At 42.9% G+C, this 25332-nt stretch overlaps 1 protein-coding gene and 1 long non-coding RNA gene across 5 annotated transcripts in view; one reads left to right on the top strand and one right to left on the bottom strand.

The window, feature by feature from the left end:
* The window catches only part of LOC115131876 (IQ motif and SEC7 domain-containing protein 1-like), a 185306-nt gene that overhangs the window by 40080 nt on the left and 119894 nt on the right, over positions 1-25332 (bottom strand). The window contains exon 1 of one of the 4 annotated variants that reach the window (XM_029663944.2): positions 6110-6264. The exons of the other annotated variants lie outside the window; for them this stretch is intronic. Within the exon in view, the coding sequence (XP_029519804.1) occupies positions 6110-6123 (14 nt within the window). The 5' untranslated portion in view covers positions 6124-6264. Of the gene's footprint in view, positions 1-6109; positions 6265-25332 lie in introns of those variants that run through there. 4 annotated transcript variants of the gene reach the window in all.
* Positions 10669-25143, top strand: LOC135572516 (uncharacterized). The gene is made up of 3 exons (XR_010464363.1): positions 10669-10748; positions 13761-13962; positions 24827-25143. It is a non-coding gene; the product is annotated as an uncharacterized LOC135572516 (long non-coding RNA).

Genomic DNA, 25332 nt, shown 5'->3' with positions numbered 1-25332 from the left:
TCTATCTGATAAATGGGCATGTGCCTGAACTCAATTTTATACACTAATTGTAGTCTCACCAATTCACCGGGAACACTGCAGGTGTACAAAAGTTAAAACAAAATACCCAAAATGTAATGAAAATCATCTAAATGTATTTTGTGTGTTCAGATGCCCTGTGTGGACAAAGACATGGAATCTTACTGACAATCAGATTAAATTAACTACATTTTCCAGTTTGACTGGAACACAACAGGAGGGTTAAGGGCCGCAGGGAGTTAAGGTGATCTTTTTTTACACACAATTAACTACGCAGTATTGAGCTGCTGCACCCAGCCCCCTCCATGTTCAATTATTAGTGAATAAGCTTGACGAACTCAGAGCGAGGATCTCCTTCCAGAGGGACATCATCTGGGGCGGCAGGGTAGCCTAGTGGTTAGAGCGTTGGACTAGTAACCGAAAGGTTGCAAGTTCGAATCCCCGAGCTGACAAGGTACAAATCTGTCATTTTGCCCCTGAACTGGCAGTTAACCCACTTTTCCTAGGCCGTCATTGAAAATAAGAATTTGTTCTTAACTGACTTGCCTAGTAAAATAAAGGTAAAATGTAAAAAAATTAATAATTAAAAATCATATTCTTCAACATACTCTCGCTTTCCTCCGACATCCAAACGTATTATATACAACAAAACGGATTATATACAAGGCGGAGGGCTCTGCTTTATGACCAATAAGTGGTGTGAAGGGGGAAACGTACAGGAATTTGCGAGCTTCTGCTCTCCCAAATTGGAATACTTGGTCATCAAATGTCGCCCTTTTCATCATCCGAGAGAGTTCTCAATAATTACCACCATGGCATTGTACATCCCGCCCCACACCAAAAATGCTCTCAAAGATCTTCATTGGACCCTGAACAAACTGGAGACCACGTACCAGGAGGCAGCGTTCATTGCCGCGTGGGACTTTAACAAAAGTAAGAAAATGTGGCTCACGAATTACTATCAACACATTTTTATACTAAATGATGCAGATTCTACGCTGGACCACAGCTACACGTCTTTTCGACCCGAGTATAAGGCCATCTCCCGTCCTACTCATGGCAAATCTGACCATGACTCCATTTTGCTCCTCCCCACCTTCAAATAAAGACTCCAGAGGGATGTTTCAGTGGTCAGGTCTGTACCACGCTGGTCTGACCAATCAGAATCCATGCTCCAAAACTGTTTTGATCACGTGGCAGCCTTGTCAGGAAAATGAAGGAGTATAGTTAAACAGTACAAATAGAACCTACGCAGATCGATGAATCAATCAATGAAATGTATTTATAAAGCCCTTCTTACATCAGCTGATGTCAAAGTGCTGTACAGAAACTCAGCCTAAAACCCCAAACAGCAAGCAATGCAGGTGTAGAAGCATGAAGATGGCGAGAAACAAGTATAGGGACAAAGTGGAGGAGCAATTCAGCGGGTCAGATACGAGGCGTATGTGCCAGGGGCTTCTAATGATCACGGATTATAAAAAGAACGCCAGTCACATTCTGGACAGCAACGCAGCCCTACAGGATGAGTTAACACCTTTTTCTCAAAATTCCAGCAAACTACTCTGAGCTGCCGAGGAGAACCCCCGAGGACAAGGAGGGCTATACCCTTACGTTCTCCATGGAGGATGTACAGTTGAAGTCATAAGTTTACATACACTTAGGTTGGAGTCATTAAAACTCGTTTTTCAACCACTCCACAAATTTCTTGTTAACAAACTATAGTTTAGGCAAGTCAGTTAGGACATCTACTTTGTGCATGACACAAGTTATTTTTACAACAATTGTTTACAGACAGATTATTTCACTGTGTCACAATTCCAGTGGGTCAGACATTTACATACACTAAGTTGACTGTGCCTTTAAACAGCTTGGAAAATTCCAGAAAATGATGTCATGGCTTTAGAAACTTCTGATAGGCTAATTGACATCATTTGAGTCAATTGGAGGTGTACCTGTGGTGGTATTTCAAGGCCTAACTTCAAACTCAGTGCCTCTTTGCTTGACATCATGGGAAGATCAAAATAAATCACAACAACAGCAAAGGATCTTGTGAAGATGATGGAGGAAATGGGTACAAAAGTATCTATATCCACAGTAAAAACGAGTCCTATATCGACATAACCTGAAAGGCCACTCAGCAAGGAAGAAGCCACTGCTCCAAAACCGCCATATAAAACCCAGACTACGGTTTGCAACTGCACATTGGGGACAAAGATGGCACTTTTTGGAGAAATGTCCTCTGGTCTGATGAAACAAAAATAAAACTGTTTGGCCATAATGACCATCGTTATGTTTGGAGGAAAAAGTGTGACGCTTGCAAGCCGAAGAACACCATCCCAACTGTGAAGCACGAGGATGGCAGCATCATGTTGTGGGGTGCTTTGCTGCAGGAGGGACTCGTGCACTTCACAAAATAGATGGCATCATTAGGAGGAAAATTATGTGGATATATTGAAGCAACATCTCAAGACATCAGTCAGGAAGTTAAAGCTTGGTCGCAAATGGGTCTTCCAAATGGACAATGACCCCAAGCATACTTCCAAAGGCAAAATGGCTTAAGGACAACAAAGTCAAGGTATTGGAATGGCCATCACAAAGCCCTGACCTCAATCCTATAGAAAATGTGTGGGTAGAACTGAAAAAGTATGTGCAAGCAGGGAGGCCTACAAACCTGACTGAGTTACACCAGCTCTGTCAGGAGGAATGGGCCAAAATTCTCCAAACGTATTGTGGGAAGCTTGTGGAAGGCTACCCGAAATGTTTGATCCAAGTTACACAATTTAAAGGCAATGCTACCAAATACTAATTGAGTGTATGTAAACTTCTGACCCACTGGGAATGTGATGAAAGAAATAAAAGCTGAAATAAATCACGCTCTACTATTATTCTGACATTTCACATTCTCAAAATAAAGTGATGATCCTAACTGACCTAAGACAGGGAATTTTTACTAGTATTAAATGTCAGGAATTGTGAAAACCTAAGTTTAAATGTATTTGGCTGAGGTGTATGTAAACTTTTCAACTGTATGTAAGTCATTCAAACAGCTAGCTGTTGTGTTTTCAAACACTTTCAATATCTCTCTCAATATTATCCCAACCTGCTTCAAGATGTCCACAAAGACCACATCACCACCCCCCCAGCTTCAACTCCATCAAGTTCGCTGACGATACGACAGTAGTAGACCTAATTACCAACATCGACGAGACGGCCTAAGGCGAGGAGGTAGGCACTTTGGCGGTGTGTTGTCAGGTAAACAACCTCTCCCTCAACGCCAGCAAAACAAAGGAGCTGATTGTGGACTTGAACTAGGCTGGGTCCGCCCCCATCCTCATCCACGGAGCCACTGTAGAGATGGTGAAAAAGTTCTCTAAAAAGGAGCTGAAATGGTCAAACACGGACAATGTGGTGAAGAAGGAGGCACGACAGTAACTCTTCAACCTCAGGAGGCTGATTCAATTTGGCCTGTCCCCGAGGGCCCTCGCAGTGTTCTACAGGAGCACCATCGAGAGCCTACTGACTGGCTACACCACAGCCTGGATGGCAACTCCACTGCCGCTGACCACAAGGCACTAAGGAGGTGACACGCTCAGCCAAACGCACCATTAGGTGCACACGGCATGTCCTCCAGGACACCTACAGCACCAGGCGTTGCCCTTAAAATGTCATCGAAAATATGTATAACATTGGATATTTTCCCCCTTCCGATCTCTACAACCTACTCAACATTATAAAAGTGAAAGAACATTTTCCAGATGAATAAGAAATAAGCATGTATTAATTGCGTATGTCTTTACACCCCAGAGTTAACACTCTGTGGAAGCACCTTCGGCAGCCATTACAGCTGTGAATCATTTTGATTAAGATTGTATAAAAAAAATGTAAAAACATTTTCCCTGTGTTATTGGGAACTGACTGGAGCTGTGTTTGACCATGAATAAATGTTTTCCCTCCAGTCCTCTTTACCAGGTCTCATATTTCACTGTAGTCTCTTCAAGCCCCACCCTTGAACAGAACCATGCTTCAGCACAGTGCTGCTGTGCTAAAAATAGAGCCATGTGAGAATGGAGGTGACACTGTGGTAAACACACTGTCAGGGAAATTAACAATTCACCACCACCTCTACCCAGAGAATGCTGGTACTTGTTTTTTTAATGAACCTTTATTTAACTAAGCAAGTCAGTTAAGAACACATTCTTATTTGCAATGAGAATTTAACTGCCTTGGTCTGAGGCCGAACGACAGATTTTTAGCTCAGTGATGAAATTCCATTGAAATGGACCTACTTGTAGGGCACAACAAGGAGATATGACACATTACTAGGCTCAGTTAGAGTATTGCCATTACAGTTAAGAGTATCCCTAATGGTCGGCCATTACATACAGAACTGTGCTCAGATTACCCCCAACGTGAGTGACCACGGAGAATATAAATACACAGAATGGCAACTGGGGTGCATGACACAGAATTATCCCTAACCACTTGCGCAGGGACAGATATGTTTTCATCGCCCTAATGGCTAAATTAGGATTGGGGTAGAGTAATCGGATCCTAGATCCGTGGTTAAGGGCTAGCTACACAGAGTGCATGACACTTTGATGGGGGTGGGGCCCGCCAGTTGTCCATCCCTGGTCCAGAGTGATAGGGCCACCTGCTGGCCAGAGATGTTATTGCAGCAATTTCTGTCATCTTCCCCAAAAAAGTATTTATGTATTGAACCTTTATTTAACTAGGCAAGTCAGTTAAGAACAAATTCTTATTTACAATGACGCCCTACCAAAAGGCAAAAGGTCTCCTACAGGGACGGGGGCCTGGGATTAAAAATAAATACAATATAAATATAGGACAAAACACACATCACAACAAGAGAGACAACACAACACTACATGAAGAGACCTATAATACAACAACATAGCAAGGCAGTGCATAGAGGCATAGTAAGTGCATAGAGGCATATGTATAAACAGCCACACACACAGTGACCCTGAGGGAGAGCTGAGCTATGATCATGAAGTCATAGGACAAGGAGGTCAGGCATCTCTGTGACAATGGCGGGAGGAGGGGGGAGGGTGGAATCAATGAGATGGAGTTATTCAAAGATCCACAGGATGGAATCAGACACTGACCTGCTTTTGCTCGTGAGTTAAGACGGTTAGTGGCGCACCATTCTATTTGAAGCAGTGCATAGAGGCGTTTGTGTCATGCGGCATGTTAAGACGGTCAATTGACTTATAGTTCACAGAATGCTTGATTCCTTATTTAAAAATAAATACATGTTGAACTTCATCAAACCACCAAAACACTAAAGCAGTATGTGGCAGGCCTGCACGGTTTCAATTTCTAAACATGATCAAACTGTCTCATCGTTTTCTGGTACTGGAAAAATAGAAGTACAGTTGTATTATTACTGTATGTCACAACAATAAAACATCTGCATCTGCAATTTCAAACACTTCTAATCTACTGGATAAAACGGAGAACTCCCTAACTCTCCTTCAGCAGCCAAACATTGTGGGACCCTTAGAACCCAACTACAGCTTTGAGTTGACATCTGCTTCCTGGTCAAACTGCACCATGGTGACCAATCCATCATCAGACAGACTCTCCGTCCGTAAAGCGAAGGCCAAACATTGTAAAAAGACACCTCCCTCGGCTCTCCTTCCTTTGTCTGTTTCCTAAATGGATTTTCAACAGCTTTGATATATCAGAGGGTAAAAACTGTCTGCTTCTAACGGTCCCAGAAATAGATTGAAATCTGATATCTGTCCTCCAAGCGAGTAGAAAAGCTCTTGATATAATAACTGGCCTGTGTTTGTTTTGGGCCATTTACAAGCACGCCTGTCTATGCAATCAAATTAGAGACACAAAAGCAAAGTGAAATCGAATGATGCTGTTGATATGTGCAAATTGACTGTACGGCCCACAATAACAGCTGTTGTCGGTTTAATCTGCTTTCACTATTGGTTAATCGCATCAGTGATCAGATAGTCACAAGGTGAAAAATACTTATTTTTTTAAGTATGTCCGCACCATGTAAGTATTACAAGGAGGTGGAAAAGAGTAAGCGAGAAAGAGAGCCTCCCCCACTCACCTTCCAAACCACATCCAGCTAATCACTTCTCCAGACCTTCCCTCTGTGTTGTGTCTCCTGTTCTCTCCCTCTCCTGCTCTCTGTAGCCTGGGCTTCTGCTGGAGGTCTGCTAGATCTGCTATCCCACTGTGTGCTCCCCTGCGCTACCCTGGCAGTGACCAGTGTCTCTGTAACATCCCAGCCCCCTGGCCAGAGACACTGGGGCTATTGAGCCCTAGAGGAGCACCTCCCTGTCCGGCCGTCTGCACTGGGCGTTGACCATTGTTTGTGTTGGCACAGGGCATAAAGCAAGCCTTTCTCATGCCGCCTGCTGCATCATACATTTTCCATGTTTGATTAGGGGAAAATACAGACAGAGAAAAACAGGGCCTGCCCTGTGGCGAGGCTAGAGGATGTGTCATACTGTCAAAGACCTGCGCCAAATAATATACTGTATATTACACAGGTTTCTTTAAGAGAAAGAAATGACACAGATCAAGTTGACACAGGCAAAGGTTGAGAGTATGAGAGCTGTGCGGAATTACTTTTTAATTTCGCTCTCCTACTTTGTGCTCCTTCTGAAAGTGAGAACACTGATGATATTTCACATTAACGACCTCCTCATTTGGCTGTAGACAGTAGTACAATATTTCATTTCCCATAAAGTTGTTTTTGGAGAAAGCGCTTTGTATTAAATGATTTAGGCCAGCTGTAGGAGTAACTGCAACCACGGGGCTCGTCAAGTTAATGACCAAGAAGGTGATTAGCACTGAGTGACATAATCACTTAATGTCGTGCAAAGGATGGGAAGGCGGAGATAAGGAACACTATATCACAGTGATTTGGGATGTACAGTTAGATCTCAACTTGAAGAAAAAGGGAACATCTTCCACACAATATTAACCTTGCCTGCCAGGCTTCTAGGTTATCCTATAGTGCCGTTGGACACCCAGCTGTTAAAAGAGACTCATACAAGCCACAGAGCGTTGCTGTTCAAATCCCAGAGCCAACTAGGTGAAAAATCTGTTGATGTGCCCTTGAGCAAGGCACTTAACCCTAATTGCTCCTTTAAGTCGCCCTGGATAAAAGTGTTGAATGCATGAGTGGGGATCCCAAAAGGTGTCCAGCAGGCCCTCATATAATGATACTGTAACAAACACTAGAGTAGTATGTAACTAAACTATAGACTTAAGGACAGGCTTCCATTGGACAGCCAGATAGCTATAGTTTGACCCCTGAAAGCAGTGTGTTGGTGTTTGGGGAAACTGCAATGTCAGGTCCTCAAAATTTGTTAACGAAAGGAAATCCTGCCCAGTTTCTAGCGTCTTCTCTTTTCTAAAACTCTGCAAATCTGAGTGGAAAACAACAACCAAATCCAAACCCCTATCACAGAACGCACCTCTGAAAACTGTCAGCATAGGCCTATCAGTTTACTGGAGATGGTAACCTGGGACGTTTGCATTTTTTCCCCCAACTGCAAATGGACCTGGATCATTAGTATTTAAATATTAACTCAAATGTTTGCTTGAAAGCATCTTAACAATGAAGGGGAAATTAGGAGATACATTATTCATGACTTTTGTCCCTAGCCTCTGCTGAAATTCCTCCACTTGTAAAGCCTTGGGTCTGTCGTAGGTAGCAATGGACACTGAATATATGTCACTAGGTAAAACAACATGGATACAAAGTGTCCTTTTGGGGGCAACTAAGATTTAACCAGTCATACGTTTTATTATTTTGCTCTCACTAAATGCCCCCCCCCCCCCTATGTGAATATGAGCAACTAAGCAAACTTTTCTGCAGGTCACAAGTGTCAAGAAATGTATTCACGTCGACACATTCCAGTGGAACCAGATATCCTGAGTGTGCACATTCCATTCATACTTCATTTCCAGCAAGTCCTGGAAGTGTGCAAGTCAGCACATCTACTGTCTCTCCATATTCACAAAAACCCTCCAAGCTGACAGGAAGGATAGCCCTCTTTTTATAAGTTTGTGAGAACTGCATGTCAAGACCCGTGCCATGCCACAGGCAGGGAGTGGCAATGTATATAATACATTCATTATAAAGCACCAAGTTTTATGTTTCGGCAGCCCTGACACCTCAGTTTGAGATAGTGCCAAGGTACTCACTAGAAGGGGGGATAGTCCTATGCAGGACACATGGATTCATTTACAATTACCAACAACAAAGACACAGGACTAACTTTGTTTTGTGTCCATTAAATCCATTCAGAGCCACAATCTCCTGGATCTCATCAGACATCCTATTGAAAGTCGATAGGGATGGAAGCCATTTGTTTGGAATGGAGCGAGAAAAACCACACAACATTCACACACCCACAATACATCAACACACAGCTCAGCTCACAACACTCCAACCCCAATTAGGTCCTGCAGAATTAAATTACAAAATTACAGTCATTACGGAGAAATGGATTATAATCTGTCCCTGTCTCGGCCTTATCCTGGGCAGTGTGATATATGCTCCATAAGGCTTACTGCTTTAATTACGGCATGACATCCCTGGTCTTGGTGGGCTGCTGGGTCTATTGACCCGTAGCCCCTAAATTACTCATTAGAAGCCCCCAGGCCCAGTTCTCCCAGCCTACAGGATAACCCGAGGATAATACTCAGGTCAATTCAAGGGTAGCGGGCCTCATCCGCAGTCTGAATGACCCCTGCTCCCAAGTGGCGCAGCGGTCTAAGGCACTGTATCTCAGTGCAAGAGGAGTCACTGCAGTCCCTGCTTTGAATCCAGGCTGCATCACATCCGGCTGTGATTGGGAGTCCCTTAGGGCGGCGCACAATTGGCCCAGCATCGTCCGGGTTTGGCCGTCATTGTAAATAAGAATTTGTTCTTAACCGACTTGCCTAGTTAAATAAGGGTTAAATTAAACATTTTTAAAAAACTAACAGACCAGAGTCCAGGGATACACAGCTGTCAATCAACTGGAGGAGTTGAGGGATCAGTTTGGCTCCTTCAACTGGGGTAGAGATGTATAGGTGTGAAGGATGTACAGTGAATTAATTACATTTACATTTACATTTAAGTCATTTAGCAGACGCTCTTATCCAGAGCGACTTACTATTTGAACCATAAGAGACTTTTCATCATTTTAAAAGTACTTACAGTTAAAGTTAGCCTCGTACGAACCATCCTGATCTCGTGAGGGCACATTCTGTTTCGCTACAGAATGTGAGCTCGCAAGATCAGGATGGTTCGTACGAGGCTAACTTTAACTGTAAGTACATGTAAAATAATCAACCAGTCTCTTAAGTTAAAGTGGCTACTACTATACAACCCAAACTGAATTCGGTCATCAAAGATACTCAGTCATTCTAATCCAATGACCTTCTTCCAAAGCTGAGGTGCCACTCGGGAAAAGTAGCTTTTTCCACAAGTCATTGCCACTGTGATACCACAGAAAATAGCACCAGACACTCCTAAATGTAATCTGTGAGTGACATAAACCAACAGGGGCCATTTCAGAGAGTGTTTTCTCTAATGGCGAAGTCCGTTTTCTCACAATGTACAACCTTAGTATCTACTGTGGAAACAGAGATTACAGGACTTTCTTCATGACACTTTCCCCTTTATCTCCTTGTCCTTGTCAAACGCTTGTTATTCTCCTGTCTAAGATTTCATGTTAGTTTTGAAACAAAGGATGGGCTGTTCGGACTTAGGTAGAGGCAGTCCAACTCAAGAAGGTATTATGTTTGTGCCAAAAGGATCCGCTTCAACCTTCGGAAGTGTAAGTCCTGTTTTAGATAGGAAGGTCTCCAATTGGAAATACACCTCACCCAGTGCATTTTTAGATTCCTCTTTTTGTAAAAAAAAAAAAATATTTAAAAAATAAGAAACAGTCTGATACCCCCCAAAACAGATGTTTACTACCTCCATGGCGATGCTAGCCAGAGCTAAAGGAGAAGAGAAACTAAGCTGGTACACAGAAACCACACAGGCACAGCTCGGGTGTGCTTTCACACCAGCCTCCCTGACAACCAGGATATTACCCTTTCCAATCCACACACGTGTACTATAGACGCATAGCAGAACCACAGAGCTGAGAGCCCAGTCTTTACTGCCAGGAGAGCTGAACAGGAGGGCCAGTGTGAGGGTGACAAGTCCCCTTTATCGGTCTGGAGGTTAAGTACGTTAACATTGACTTGTGCAGTCACAAGGTTAAGTTAAGTTGTTTTAAGCAGAGGGTTGATCTTGAGGTAAATCACATTTTATAGAGGCAGACACCATGCTGAATACAGAGCAGAGAACAGTGTTGTGCACTGTCATTTCCAACATCTTTATTCAGTGGTACATTTTAGCCAGTGCATAAACATACAATGGAATGTGGAGAAAACACCTGGGATTCAGAACTCTTGTGAATTCTGACTAATGATCCTGAGGGGAATTCTGTGTTTCATTACGATCTCTAGCAGAAAAACAAAAGACAACAAAGAATGTCTTGATGGGATAGAGCGAGAGAGAGCAAGATCGAGTGAGAGAACGAGGGAGGAGGGGTGGCTATTAAGGGAGGGAAGTACACAGCGCGGCATGGAAACAATCCATGCAGACAGTACTGTAGTTTCCCCAACCTCCATTCTGCCATATGACTGAGAGAGAGAGACCATTCACAGCTCTGTGCATTTCATTTGCTCTGGTAAGCCATCCATTTTGTAAACAGCTCTAATGACTGCAGATCAGTAGTTCTGAGTGAACGGCGAAAAACAGGCAGGGGTCTGTTATAACCAACACTGCCTCGCTTGCATCGGCAGGAACAATTGAGGAAAAATCGATGTGCAGTCAGAGGGTCCCATCCTGTCCGCTACAGGTTTAATTGAAAATATGCTAATAGTGTGCTACCAGGTGCTGATCAAGATGAATCACCCTGGAGCTCTGCCGTGAGTCAGAGGGGAGAGCTGGGCTGGCTGGGGAGACATGGCTGCTCTGCTCCATCATAGACAGGAAGGAAGATCCAGCATAGATAGGACAGGAGGGAACAACAATTGGTCTACAGCAGGGATGGGAAACTTTGATAGGGGTGGGGGCCACAAAAAAAAAAAACAGAACTCATGAGGGGCCACAGTGTCTCGCAAAGAGAACGACAGTAAATCGTTACGAAGAAATGAAGGTCAGTCAATCCGGAACATTTCTAAAACTTTGAAAGTTTCTTCAAGTGCAGTCGCAAAAACCATCAAGCGCTATAATGAAACAGGCTCTCATGAGGACCGCCACAGGAATGAAAGACCCAGAGTTCTCTGCTTTACAGAGTTCAAGTAACAGACACATCTCAACATCAACTGTTCAGAGGAGACTGTGTGAATCAGGCCTTCATGCACAAATTGATGCAAAGAAAACAACACTAAAGGACACCAATAAGAAGAAGAGACTTGCTTTGGCCAAGAAACATGAGCAATAGACATGGAAATCTGTCCTTTGGTCTGATGATTTCAAATTCGAGATTTTTGGCTCTAACCGCTGTGTCTATGTGAGACGCAGAGTAGGTGAACGGATGATCTCTGCATGTGTGGTTCCCACCGTGAAGCATGGGGGAGGTGGTGTTATGGTGTGGGGGTGCTTTGCTGGTGACACTGTCTTTATTTAGAATTCAAGGCACACAACCAGCATGGCTACCACAGCATTCTGCAGCGATACGCATCCAACCTGGTTTGCGCTTAGTGGGACTATCATTTGTTTTTCAACAGGACAATGACCCAACACACCTCCAGGCTGTGTAAGGGCTATTTGACCAAGGAGGAGAGTGATGGAGTGCTGCATCATATGACCTGGCCTCCACAATCACCCAACCTCAACCCAATTGAGATGGTTTGGGATGAGTTGGACCGCAGAGTGAAGGAAAAGCAGCCAACAAGTGCTCAGCATGTGGGAACTGTTGGAAAAGCATTCAAAGTGAAGCTGGTTGAGAGAATGCCAAAAGTGTGCAAAGCTGTCAGAGGCAAAGGGTGGCTACTTTGAAGAATATTTTGATTTGTTGAACTACATGATTCCTTATGTGTTATTTCATAGTTTTGATATCTTCACTACTATTCTACAATGTAGGAGAAAAAAAGTACAAATAAAGAAAAACCCTTCAATGAGTAGCTGTGTCCAAACTTTTGAGTGGTACTGTATATACATACACACAGTGGCAAGAAAAGGTATGTGAACCCTTTGGAATCACCTGCATTCCTACATAAATGAGTCATACAATTCGATCTGATCTTCATCTTAGTCACAAAAATAGACAAACACAGTGTGCGTAAACTAATAACACAACTTATTGTATTTTTCTTGTCTATATTGAATACATAATTTAAACATTCACAGTGTAGGTTGGAAAAAGTACGTGAACCCCTAGGCTAATTACTTTTTCAAAAGCTAATTGGAGTCAGGAGTCCACTAACCTAGAGTCCAATCAATGAGACGAGATTAGAGATGTGGGTTAGAGCTGCCCTGCCCTATTTAAAAAAAACACTATTCACAAGAAGTATTGAACGATGTGAACCATGCCTGGAACAAAATAGACCTCAGAAGACCTAAGATTAAAAATGGTTGACTTGCATAAAGCTGGAAAAGGTTACAAAAGTATTTCTAAAAGCCTTGATGTTCATCAGTCCACAGTAAGACAAGTTGTCTATAAATGGAGAAAGTTCGGCACTGTTGCTACTCTCCCTAGGAGTGGCCGTCCTGCAGAGTTGACTGCAAGAGCATAGCGCAGAATGCTCAATGAGCTTAAGAAGAATCCTAGAGTGTCAGCTAAAGACTTACAGAAATCTCTGGAACATGCTAACATCTCTGTTGACGAGTCTACGATACATAAAACACTAAACAAGAATGGTGTTCATGGGAGGACACCACGGAAGAAGCCATTGCTGTCTGAAGTTCGCAAAAGAGCACCTGGATGTTCCACAGCGCTTCTGGCAAAATATTCTGTGGACAGATTGAACTAAAGTTGAGTTGTTTGGAAGGAACACAACACCGTGTGTGGAGAAAAAAAGGCACAGCACACCAACATCAAAACCTCATCCCAACTGTAAAGTATGGTGGAGGGAGGATCATGGTTTGGGGCTGCTTTGCTGCCTCAGGGCCTGGATGGATTCCTATCATCGAAAGAACAATGAATTCCCAAGTTTATCAAGATGTTTTGCAGGAGAATGTAAGGCTACCTGTCCACCAATTGAATTTCAACAGAAGTTGGGTGATGCAACAGGACAACGACCCAAAACACAGAAGTAAATCAACAACAGAATTGTTTCAACAGAAGAAAATATGCCTTCTGGAGTGGCCCAGTCAGAGTCCTGACCTCAACCCGATTTAAAATGCTGTAGCACCGAGAGCGGTTCACACCAGACATCCTAAGAATATTGCTGAACTGAAACAGTTTTGTAAAATTCCTCCTGACCGTTGTACAGGCCTGATCCGCAACTACAGCAAAAAGTTTGGTTGAGTTTATTTCTGCCAAAGGAGGGTCAACCAGTTATTAAATCCAAGGGTTCACATACTTTCCCCACCCTACACTGTGAATGTTTACACGGTGTGTTCAATAAAAACATGAATTGTTTGTGTGTTATTAGTTTAAGCAGGCTGTGTGTCTATTGTTGTGACTATGCACATACACACAAAAGTTCTCTCTCCCTCTATCTTTTTCTCCCCCTCTCTTCTCTACCTCCAGGGGACATGCATCAGCGTGACCATGACATCAGACTACAGAGCAGAGAAGTGGAGCAGGCACTCCGGCGTACCGTTCGATCCATTGACATGGCAGCCTCTGCTCTCAGCTGCAGCTCTGGATCCATTGTCTGCATCCCTCCTCACTGCCACACACGGACTTAGTCAGCACAACAACACCGCTTATACCCCACTACTGCAGCCAGGTAGGTACTGCAAGCAACCATCAAACACACACTGACAGCAACAGAGACATGTGCCCACCTACCTGAGCCTCCATATATCTGCCACCTCTGTGTCGAGTGTCGAGGAGACAGAGAGAGTTCAGGTGGAGCTGAGAGTCCCTGCACTATAAGGCAGGCTCGTTGATCTACGTAGAGCTGAGGTCGATAAACAGGCTGCTAAGCTAGCAGAGGTGGATAGAGGTGGGATATAGTGCTGTAGTGTAGGCTGCCTGGGGTTAAGAGACATGGAGCACCAGGCAGGAACCTCTATCGGACTGATTTATTCTTTAGTCATCAGCACATTCCCTTGAATGTCAATGAAAAGGAGAGTCTCTCCCTGCGCCCTCCCCCTAACCGCTCTCGCGCTCTCTCTCTCTCTCTCTCTCTCTCGCTCTCTCAGCTGCTCTGTCAATCTTGCCTTCTCTCTCTTTCTCAGTCTACTTTCATACCACCATCTTTCTCTCATACACTCAGCTGTTTTCTCTCTCCCCCTTCATCCCTCTCTCTCTTTCAGTGCATTTATTCGGCTGTGGCATTGATCTCGGGCGCCTTGGGGACGTGTCTGTCCAGAATCAGTTTGTTGCAACGCTGTTTCCATGCCTCTCTCGCGCTCTTTCTCCACTACACATGACAGGACCAGAGGGGAAATCTGATCTTTGTCAGACAACACTCTGAAACAACTGTATTATAAATTTATACTGACTGAATCTGGACTGACTCCTCATACTAAATAATGTATTGCAATCTATATTGGCTTGTAAAATAAGCATTATATTTCAATCTTAACTGGTTTGACTCAAACCACTTCTGTAGCGTATGAATGGAAAGGAAAAACGAATCCCTGCATGCGATTGTATAATCTGAAACGGAAACCATGGACATCGCTAGCGGAAAACGTTGTCAGTATCATCCGGCTTCCAGGACACCTCCACTTCTTTCCTCTGGGCCTTGTGTCCTGTACAGGCCTCACTAAAGCTCCCTAGCCCTGTCCTCTGACTCTATGCTGGGCCAGAGACCACAACACTGTGTCTGTCAGCACCTTGTGGAGCACAATAGAAACAGCTCTCTCCATGGAAGGTTCCGTTAGTCCAGATTCCAGTTACCACAGGATTTACCTATTGTAAAATAGCTGTGCTGTAAAATGTTTGTTTTTTTTGTATTTGTATGAAGCAATCTTGGAAACCCAGAACCAAATGTTGCCTAACTGCGTCAGCTACTAGATACATGTCATGTACGTCTGTCCACGTGAGATTAGTATATATGAATAAATCAATCAATCGAATGGCTCTAAACTCATCTACGTCAATTTCAACCCAGCATTAACCTGGGTCTAGTACATCATATTCATATCATATTTCTTCCAACACGGCTGCCTTACAGTATAATGCTGCGGTGTTTCTCTTTCTGCTCCCAGCAGGCAACCGCCACTTTCTCTGAACAATAGTAAGTAAACGTTAGTTATAGATCTCTATAGAGACAAGCAGTAATCAGATGGAGGAACCGCTGGAGAGACGCCAGGTAGAGAGAGAGAGAGAGAGGGAGAGAGAGAGAGACAGGGGGATAGGGGAGAGTAGAGAGCTGAAGAATACTCTGAGGGAATACACAAGCCAATGGCTCCCCACATCCCCTCATCTCTTATTTCTCTGTCCTCAAATGGTTAACAGAGTGGAATACTTGTCTAGTTGTTTGTTAGGGTAAAGACATCCCACATCCTTTCATTTCTCAGGTCTCTGCCCTTGGGGAGTTCAGTGGCATACTTGTCATCTCGTTTTTTTGTTGTTGTCTGGGAGTTAGTTAGTTTATCTGTCTTGTTAGTTAGCCAAGACAGATAAAGGGCTGTGCATCTCTCCTTCACTTACTACAACTAAACACCAAAGCAACTGTATGGGTGGACACTTAAGAGCTACTGTATGAAGGGAACTTGGTTTGGGAACATTTTAAGCTGTGGATGGGGACTCCGGTCCTCTTTCGTAAAAATGTTCTCACCAACAGATGGAGCCAGTGCACAGCAATTCAGTACCAAAACCATTCTGTGATTTCATTTGACAAGTGAGTGAGTGAAAATAGCGACTGCACTTAATGAAGGAGAATGTGAGCGAGAAAGAGAAGATGGAGAATATATATAGTGTGTTTGGGGATGAGCAGGAGTGAGCGGAGGAATAAGATTCTCTCTCTGGGGAGCTCATTTGGGGATTGTGAAGCTGACAGTAACAGTACTGTATAGAGAGAAATGGTTTGATTTCCAAGTCCAATACCAAGACAGGGGAATGAGAGACAGAATGACATGTCTCTGAGCCAATTACGGTCTCTGACTGAAATATTTGGCCATGAATCCCACTACAGTTGTTAAAGATCTTTCTTTAGTGTAATTGTGATGACAGAGAGCAATGATTGAGTAAGTCCCCATTATACTTAACTACAGAAACATCCATAACATATCCATTTTCCTATGGAAAAATATCTACAGAGTAAAGAAAATAACCACTGCGAAAACATGTTCAGTTGAAATACATGTAAAAGCCTCACTGTGTCAAGACGGCTTTGTTGGAAATGTGAATGACTGTCATTGAGAAAAGCCCCTCCACGGTGAGGACCTGTGCGCGTGAGCAGTGCACGTGAGCAGTGCACGCTCATCATCAAACGCTGATGGAACTACTGCACACAGTTGTCACGGTAACAGAAAAGGCTGACAGAAGAAGTACTTCCTAATAATTGTCAAAGAATGATTTAGGCCTGAAGGCCAAATCAAATGAAACGCAAACGAGCATTGCTTTCGCGTAGACGTGAGGAAAAATAGACTTGCTTTCTAATTTGAAGCGCATGCCGCTTTGACGGCTCGTCTGTTTTCTGTCATTCACTACGGTGCATTCTTATTCCAGCGTGTACACGCTCGTTTGCTTGTTTGTTTGATTTGGCCTTAACGCATAAAATGCCCTAGAAGGATAAACAGTACACTTCAATTATTATTTACATGCAACAGTCCCAACACTGTAATTTCTCACAGAGGCAGGTACTAATTTAAAGATGTGGGGATCCATCCATGGAGATCAAACAGTAGGCTTTGAAACCATGCTAGTAAACTGATTATACTCAGCAGTGTAGCGTTATGTCACGCCTTGGTCAATATATTTTGTGTTTTCGTTATATGTTATTTTCGTATTGGGGTTTGTATTATTTGGGATCGCGGCTGTTTAGGGGTGTGTCTAGTTAGGCTTGGCTGCCTGAGGCGGTTCTCAATTGGAGTCAGGTGCTTTTCGTTGTCTCCGATTGGGAACCGTATTTAGGCAGCCTCAGTTTCGCTTTGTATTTCGTGGGTGTTTGTTCCTGTCTCTGTGTTGTAGTCACCAGATAGGCTGTAATTAGTTTCACGTTCTGGTTGTTGTTTTGTATTCTGAGTTATTTCATGTACCGCATTTCATTCATTAAAGTCATGAGTAACCAACACGCTGCATTTCGGTCCGACTCTCTTTCCACAAACGAAGAACGCCGTTACACGTTAGGGTTAGTTCTTGCCCAAAATAATAAATACCACAACTTGTTAATATTTGTATTTATTTTGGCTCCCCATTCGCTGCTGCCAAAGCAATTTATACCATTTTAAAAGCATTACAATACATTCATAACACACTGTGTGCCGTCAGGCCTCTGCTCCAACACGACCACATATCTACAGTACTAAATGTGTATGTATGGTGCGTGTGTTATCGTGTGCCTATGTTTGTGTTGCTTCACAGTCCCCGCTGTTCCATGAGGTATGTTTTTAATCTGTTTTTTAAAATCTAATTTCACTGCTTGCGTCAGTTATTTGATGTGGAATAGAGTTCCATGTAGTCATGGCTCTATGTAGTACTGTGTGCCTCCCATACTCTGTTCTGTGTGCCAGTAGTTTAGACAGACAGCTCGGTGTATTCAGCATGTCAATACCTCTCATTAATAAAAGTAGTAATGAAGTCAATCTCTCCTCCACTTTCAGCCAGGAGAGATTGACATGCATATTATTAATATTAGCTCTCTGTGTACATCCAAGGGCCAGCCGTGCTGCCCTGTTCTGAGACAATTTAAATTTTCCTAAGTTCCTTTTTGTGGCACCTGACCACAAAAAAAGTTTGATGAAGTAGTCCAGTATTCTACATCAATAGGTCACGACAGGATAAAAAAGCTACAGAATACAGGGCAATCAATAGTTGTAGTCTCAGAGGATCGCACTCGGTCTAAAAAATGTCATTTGCCAATTCTATGAATGAATGGGGCGTGAATGATGACGATCTGTTCTGTTATTTGATGACCTCCAACATGTGGACTATACATCTATTAGCACAGGATCCATCATCAACCGGCTCTGAACAATCTTGGCCTATGAATTTGTAATGCTTCAGCTTTAACCCAAGGCCCAGGGTAATTGATCTACTGTTCTCTTGTACAATCTCTCAGACAGACAGAGCTGAAAGCACTCCAGTGGCCCGTCAAGCTATTTTATAATATTTCTCTCTCTTCCCCGCTCTCTCACACACACACACACACACACACACACACACACACACACACACACACACACAAAACATTAAGAACACCTTCCAAAATTTGGTTGCTGGCCCATGTTGACTCCAAATCAATGCAAGCTTTATTTATACAGCACATTTCAGACGTGGAATGCAACAGTGTGTTTTACAGGAAAAAAAACAAATAGAAAACACAGAAAATAAAAGCTGAAATATTTACTACACAACAATCATATAAAAAAAACTTATGAATAACACAAACTGAACATCTAAAAAGCACCCTAAGAAAAAGCTAAACTAAAAAGATGTTTTAAGATCTCCTTTTTATACAGTATGTCCACAGTTTCGGCACCCCTCAGGTTCTCTGGCAGACTATTCGAGAGGTTGGGGGCAAAACTAAAGGGTCAGTGCCAGAGACCTGAGAAACCTACTGGGTACATAACTAAAAAGCATGTGACATGTAATGGGGCGCACAATTGTAGATTGAGTTATAAACCAATAGAATATTTTTTCAATTAATTCTAAAACTCACAGGCAGCCAGTGCAGAACCTTAAAACCGGTGTAATGTGTGCTCTCCGTCTGGTCTTGGTCAGTACCCATGCTGCAGCATTCTCTATGTTTTGCAGTTGACCAATGGTTTTCTTGGGAAGACCAGACAGCGGAGAGAATCGAGCCTGCTTGTAATAAAATAAATCAGCCTGAGAGAGAATCGGCAGCACCTTGGAAATGTTCCTCAGGTGGTAAAAAGCTATTTTGGTCACATTCCTAATGTGTGATTTGAAATTTTGTTCAGAATCTAAAATAACACCTAGGTTTTTTACCTGGTGTTTTATCTTTATTACCCATGAATTAAAATGTGCAGCTAGATTCTCTCTGTGCTTTGGCTCCAACAATAAGTACCTTGGTCTTTTCTTGATTTAGCTGGAGGAAGTTGTGAGCCATCTAAGTATTTAAATCACTAATTCAGTCCAATAATTTATCCGTGGAGCTAAAAATCCTCTGGTGACACAGAAATTAAAAGTTGTGTATTGTCTGCGTAGTAGTGAAAATCAATGCTGTGCTTTCTGATAATGCTGCCAATGCATAACATATATAAAAATGAACAATACCGGACCCAAAATCGAATGATATTTATGTTCAACTAGGCTGACAAAAAAAAACTTTTGACCAGTTAAATAGTTCCTAACCCAATTTCGAACTGGATCGGAGAGGCCAACTCACCTCTCCAGTCTGTCCTGAAGGACAGCATGGTCGAATGCAGCACTTAAATCTTCGAGTACAAGGACAGAGAGCTGTTTGGCATCTGTGTTTGCTCTAAGACAATTTACCACATTAACTAAGGCTGTCTCTGGGCTGTGTTGGGCACAAAAAAACAGATTCAATTTTTTTTTTTTAAATACAGTTGGCAAAAAAAAAAAAAAAAAAATGTAGCTGATTGAACACAAATTTCTCCAGAATTTTGCATACGAATGGAAGGTTGGAAATTGGCCAAAAATGGCTAAGAGCTGAAGAATCTAGATAACTTCTCTTCTTATGCTTAACCCAGTTGTGTCAAATTGGCTGGATGTCCTTTGGGTGGTGAACCATTCTTGATACACATGGGAAAATGTTGAGTGTGAAAAACCCAGCAGCATTGCAATTCTTAACACAAACCGGTGCGCCTGGCACCTACTAATATACCCTGTTCAAAAGCACATACATCTTTTGTATCGTCCATTCCCCCTCTGAATGGCACACATACACAATCCATGTCTCAACTGTCTCAAGGCTTTCTAAAAATCATTCTTTAACCTGTTTCCTCCCTTTCATCTACACTGATTGAAGTGGATTTAACAAGTGACATCAAATAAGGGATCATAGCTTCACCTGGATTCACCTGGTCAGTCTGTCATGGAAAGAGCATGTGTTTTGTAAACTCAGTGTATAGCGTTTTGGAATTAAACTCTTCACGTGCTCCTACTATGTACAGACCTTACACACACACACAAACACACACACCTCACTCACATCATATCATTCAAAGACAGATAACGAGATAAAGAAGATGGCAACCTTGTGATTCTGCAGTAGAGCTAAATTGGTAGCTAATTCTGGCTAGAGGTAGTGGCACCATACTCTGTGTGCATGTGTTTCGGGTGCGTGCGTGCGTGCGTGTGTGTGTGTGTACGCTCGTGTGGCATAAACCATATGGTGCAGTGTGTGTGTGAGAGCTGCAGTGCAGCAACATGAGCTCATCTATTCTCTCCTATCGTCCCCACCCCCTCCTCTCCGCTCTCATCATTACATAAGTTAATGCAGCACGCTCCCTCATTATCCACCAGGCAGCCACAGAGACGAGATGCTAAGGAATATGACATCAAAAGTAAGAGAACACAAGGGCAGCTAGAGAAAGATGCAGAAGAAGAGACGGAGGCAGTGCCTGCCTTTGAGCTACACTGATCATGCACATAGAAGTATATGCAGGAGTCAATGTACATTGTGGCATTTCTTAGTGTACTCTGGCCATCAACACTAGAATACTGTGCCGAAAGTGAAAGTGAAAGAATGGGAATCGTGTAAAAGAGTGTAGCTTCACTGCCGTAGCAAAACAACTTTGATGTATTGTGAAAGAATGGGGATCGTGTGAAAGAGTGTAGCTTCACTGCCGTAGCAAAACGACTTCTGATGTATTGTGAAAGAATGGGGATCGTGTGAAAGAGTGTAGCTTCACTGCCGTAGCAAAACAACTTCTGATGTATTGTGAAAGAATGGGGATCGTGTGAAAGAGTGTAGCTTCACTGCCGTAGCAAAACAACTTCTGATGTATTGTGAAAGAATGGGGATCGTGTGAAAGAGTGTAGCGTCACTGCCGTAGCAAAACAACTTCTGATGTATTGTGAAAGAATGGGGATCGTGTGAAAGAGTGTAGCTTCACTGCCGTAGCAAAACAACTCTGATGTATTGTGAAAGAATGGGGATCGTGTGAAAGAGTGTAGCTTCACTGCCGTAGCAAAACAACTCTGATGTATTGTGAAAGAATGGGGATCGTGTGAAAGAGTGTAGCTTCACTGCCGTAGCAAAACAACTCTGATGTATTGTGAAAGAATGGGGATCGTGTGAAAGACCATAGCAAAACAACTTCTAATGTAATGTGCCCTACCACAAGAGATTTCAACAACTCAGACGATCTTAACCCAATAACTCTATCAGTACTCATTAGTTAGGGGTAAATGCATTTGAATTCAATCACTTTTTGACAACAGCCCTTTTGTTTTAAACAAGAAGTGGTCAGAAAGTGGCCCTAAATGCCAAAAACATTCAGATCAAAAGTTGACCCATTTTGCATTACCCCACCCGACCATGTCTTCATCATGGGAAAAGAACGGTTGAGTTGGATATAATTTAAAAGCTTATTCACAACATGCTCTTGTAACACAGGGTGGGTGACGTTGCGATCATTGAAATATAATTCATAGAATGGGCCAATCCCCTCAAACCACTGCAATTTACCTGGTACACCATTGAAATGTAAATTGAATTGAAATTGTGCACTACATTTTTGTTGTTGTAGTGGGGACAGTAACATTAGTAATCTCTAAAAATGTAACTTTTGGTAAAACGTTTTTTTGATTTTGACAATTTAAAAAGTATGCATTAAGGTGTTTGTAATAGAATAAATGTGGCAAAAATGAATGTAGACATTAATAAATGTATTCCAAAAATGTTTTACAATGGTGGGGGAGTGCCAAGATGGAGGCACGGTGGCTTCAACACAGTGCCCTCTATAAGTAATCTAGTGTATAAATAAATCATTGATCACAACACATGACCAACTGCAGTGCACAAGGACCATTCTAAGAATTGATGCTCAGCAATCACAGAAAGGGTTATACTTTTATGCATTCAGTGTTCAAGGTGCAGTCTACCCTCTGGGAGTAACACGTTTAAATTATTAAGATGTGGACACTCACTCCAACATTCAATAGAGCTAAAGAACTGCACACACACATAGCCAACAGTAAAAGGGACTTACTGTAGTCACACAAGAAAACATCTAGAGGATACAATGTATACTGTGTAATTTCCTATTGAATACGCTCACTTTGGGTGCAAAATCAATTATGAACACAGGTGAGTAAACTTGTGAATTTGTGTGTGTGTGTGTGTGTGTGAGAGAGAACGACGCACTACTTTCAACATGATCAATCCATACTTCAACAAATACAAATATCAAACTGTCCAATACTGTTGGCTGGAAAACAACCACACTTCAAAATGGCAACAACTGCTCATTACCATCTCCCTCAAATGGTATTTCTGACCAAAACGATTTCCCCAGACATGTCTAAGCTGTTCCACACCAGCAGTGAACTCACCACAGTGGGAGGACACGTCATGTTACAGCTTTTCCATTACACACGTCTGTCTCCTCTCTGCCCAGAAAAGATCTGTCAACATAAACCCAGCGTACCAACACAGGGACCAAACGTGCAGAATCCGGAGTCTCTCTTCTCTGGGTCCAGACGAAGGTAAAGATGCTGTTTGTCAAGATGTCCAGTTTAAGTCAGAACAGCTTCAGACCAGGTCCACATTCTGGCCTGTACTTCCCACGGGGCTGGGTTAGTCCATTTGCTCTTCTTAGAGTCTATCATGAGGCAGGGTTGTCACAACAACCCCGGTTTCAGCCTATTCCACCCCAGTGTCGACACAAACAACGTTACAGACACGGACATAATGACTGACACAGACACAGTTGGAGATGCATGACGTGTATGAGACTCCACTGGATTTCACATTCAGATGAAACCCAACAGCCTGATCTCTTGTTTTTCCCTCTGGATTGGGGACGGGATGCAGGAGCGTTCGGCACCAGAGATCCTATCCAGACACACATACACAGTAAATAAGTCATGGCTGCTGTGATCCACTCCACTCGCTGCCCTGGAATACGGATCTGATCAGGTTGCTTTGCTTCTACTGTGTCATTTCAGCTGCTCTCACTGTCAAACAGTCAGACCATTGTTTTCAACAACTCCCTCAAAAGCCTCTTCACTTCAGACAGTCTAGCTAGCCTTTCTTGCAAAACAACCTTTTGTTCCTGCCAGAGACAAACTCCACTTGAACGAGACACCTGTGAAAGCTTCAGAGTCTGAGATTTTATCGGAGGAGACAACTCCGGGAGGAGGCTGGAGAAAAGTTGAGAAATGAAAACTTTTCAGAAGCACAGTGTGTTTTGAAGAGACAGGCATTTTACTCCTGGGTCAGTCAATGTCTTGTGAGGGAGAGATAACAGTTTATTTATTTAATCAGCACAACTGGGTTCAGAAGATGTATGACTCAGAAAAGAAAACACAGAAAGGTGCAAAGTCAGGAAGAAGTAAACGGAATAAGCCAATCACAACACGAGCCTATTAAAAGGTCCAATGCAGCCCTTTTTTATCTCAATATCAAATCATTTCTGGGTAACAATTAGGCACCTTACTGTGATTATTTTTGACCATTTTAATTGAAAACAAAAATAGCTTCTTAACAAAGAGCAATGTCTCAGGCAAGAATTTTGCTAGGATTGTCTGGGAGTGGTCTGACTGGGGAGGGGTGAAACAGAACATTTGCTGTTATTGGCAAAGACATTTGGAACTCTCTTATTGGTCTATTAACTAATTGGCCATGGCTACGGATACAGAGTTTTCGCCCACGCCCGCCCCGCCGGATCATATTCTGCTCATGTGTTATTTTATGCACACATTTGTTTTTCTAACGTAGCTGCTGCTCACACTCCCGTCGTGATTCTCTCTTTTCTCGCCCTCTTCTGAGCCATGATGATGTAGCCTACGCCTGTCTCTGCCTCATATTTCTGAACAACTGAAAAAAAAAATAGGCCTGTGGCGATGTGAATGATAATTCCAAAACATATGTTATCAAGGCTACAACCGTCTCTGGCGGTTGTCACGGATATTGCAGTTGCACAAACAGGACGCAGACAAAACTCTTAGGAGAAAAATCTTTATAGTTGATGCCGTATTGTAGTTCCTCAAAAAAAAGAGCAGTACTTAACGGCCTGCCTGCTTCCTGCGCAACTTAGCCAATGTTTGCAATGATGGTGGAAAAAAACAACATTAAATCTATGAGGATTCTGTGTTATGCACTATAGCCCGTTACCATATATGTGATTGAATATTATCTGCTGTTGGCTTGTGTGGTTGTATGTGTTATGCAACATAGCTGACTTGAGACATTGTTTCAGGGCCATGGGCCTTTCTCATGATGGAAAAATACAGAATAACATGAAGACAGGAACTGTGCAATGAGTTGGGGGGGGGGGCACATTCAGAACGTAGTGTTGCGATAACAAACTGTCTTTTGTTAGATAACAGGAGCCAGGTGCCTGATAACTGTATATTCTACACAACTACAACGACTGACTGCCGGAGAGCCCGGGGGATGGGACCAGCTCTGCGCCAACAATCAACGATAGGCTGGGTGAGACTAAACCACGCCCAGTCTCTACTCTGACAGGCCGGCTCGGAAGCAGGAACTACTTCTGTCATCAGAGTATATTATAATATCTTTGTCAGGAACAAGTCAGTTCTCTGTTTGCCCTGCGAGGTTGGACAGAGAGCCCGTATATACGAAAATTGCATTTACCACTTATTGCTTAGCTAATAAAAAATACATAGTATACAATTTGGTGACTCAGTGTCATATTTATCCTGATACCAGATTCGATTGACACAACCCTAACAAATCGCTAATAAGACTGTCTGTCCTGCTGCGTTCCACCTCTGGGCAGCCAAATGTTCTAGGCAGCCGAGGGTGTTTCCGGACCTTTGAAAACAAATGGGCGAGATCATTATGCCATATATGCTGATATCG

Source organism: Oncorhynchus nerka, linkage group LG7 (genome assembly GCF_034236695.1).
Source record: "Oncorhynchus nerka isolate Pitt River linkage group LG7, Oner_Uvic_2.0, whole genome shotgun sequence".
NCBI classification, from domain to species: Eukaryota; Metazoa; Chordata; class Actinopteri; order Salmoniformes; family Salmonidae; genus Oncorhynchus; species Oncorhynchus nerka.
Note: the sequence above shows the minus strand (reverse complement) of the source record. Positions and strands in the feature narration are given on the sequence as shown.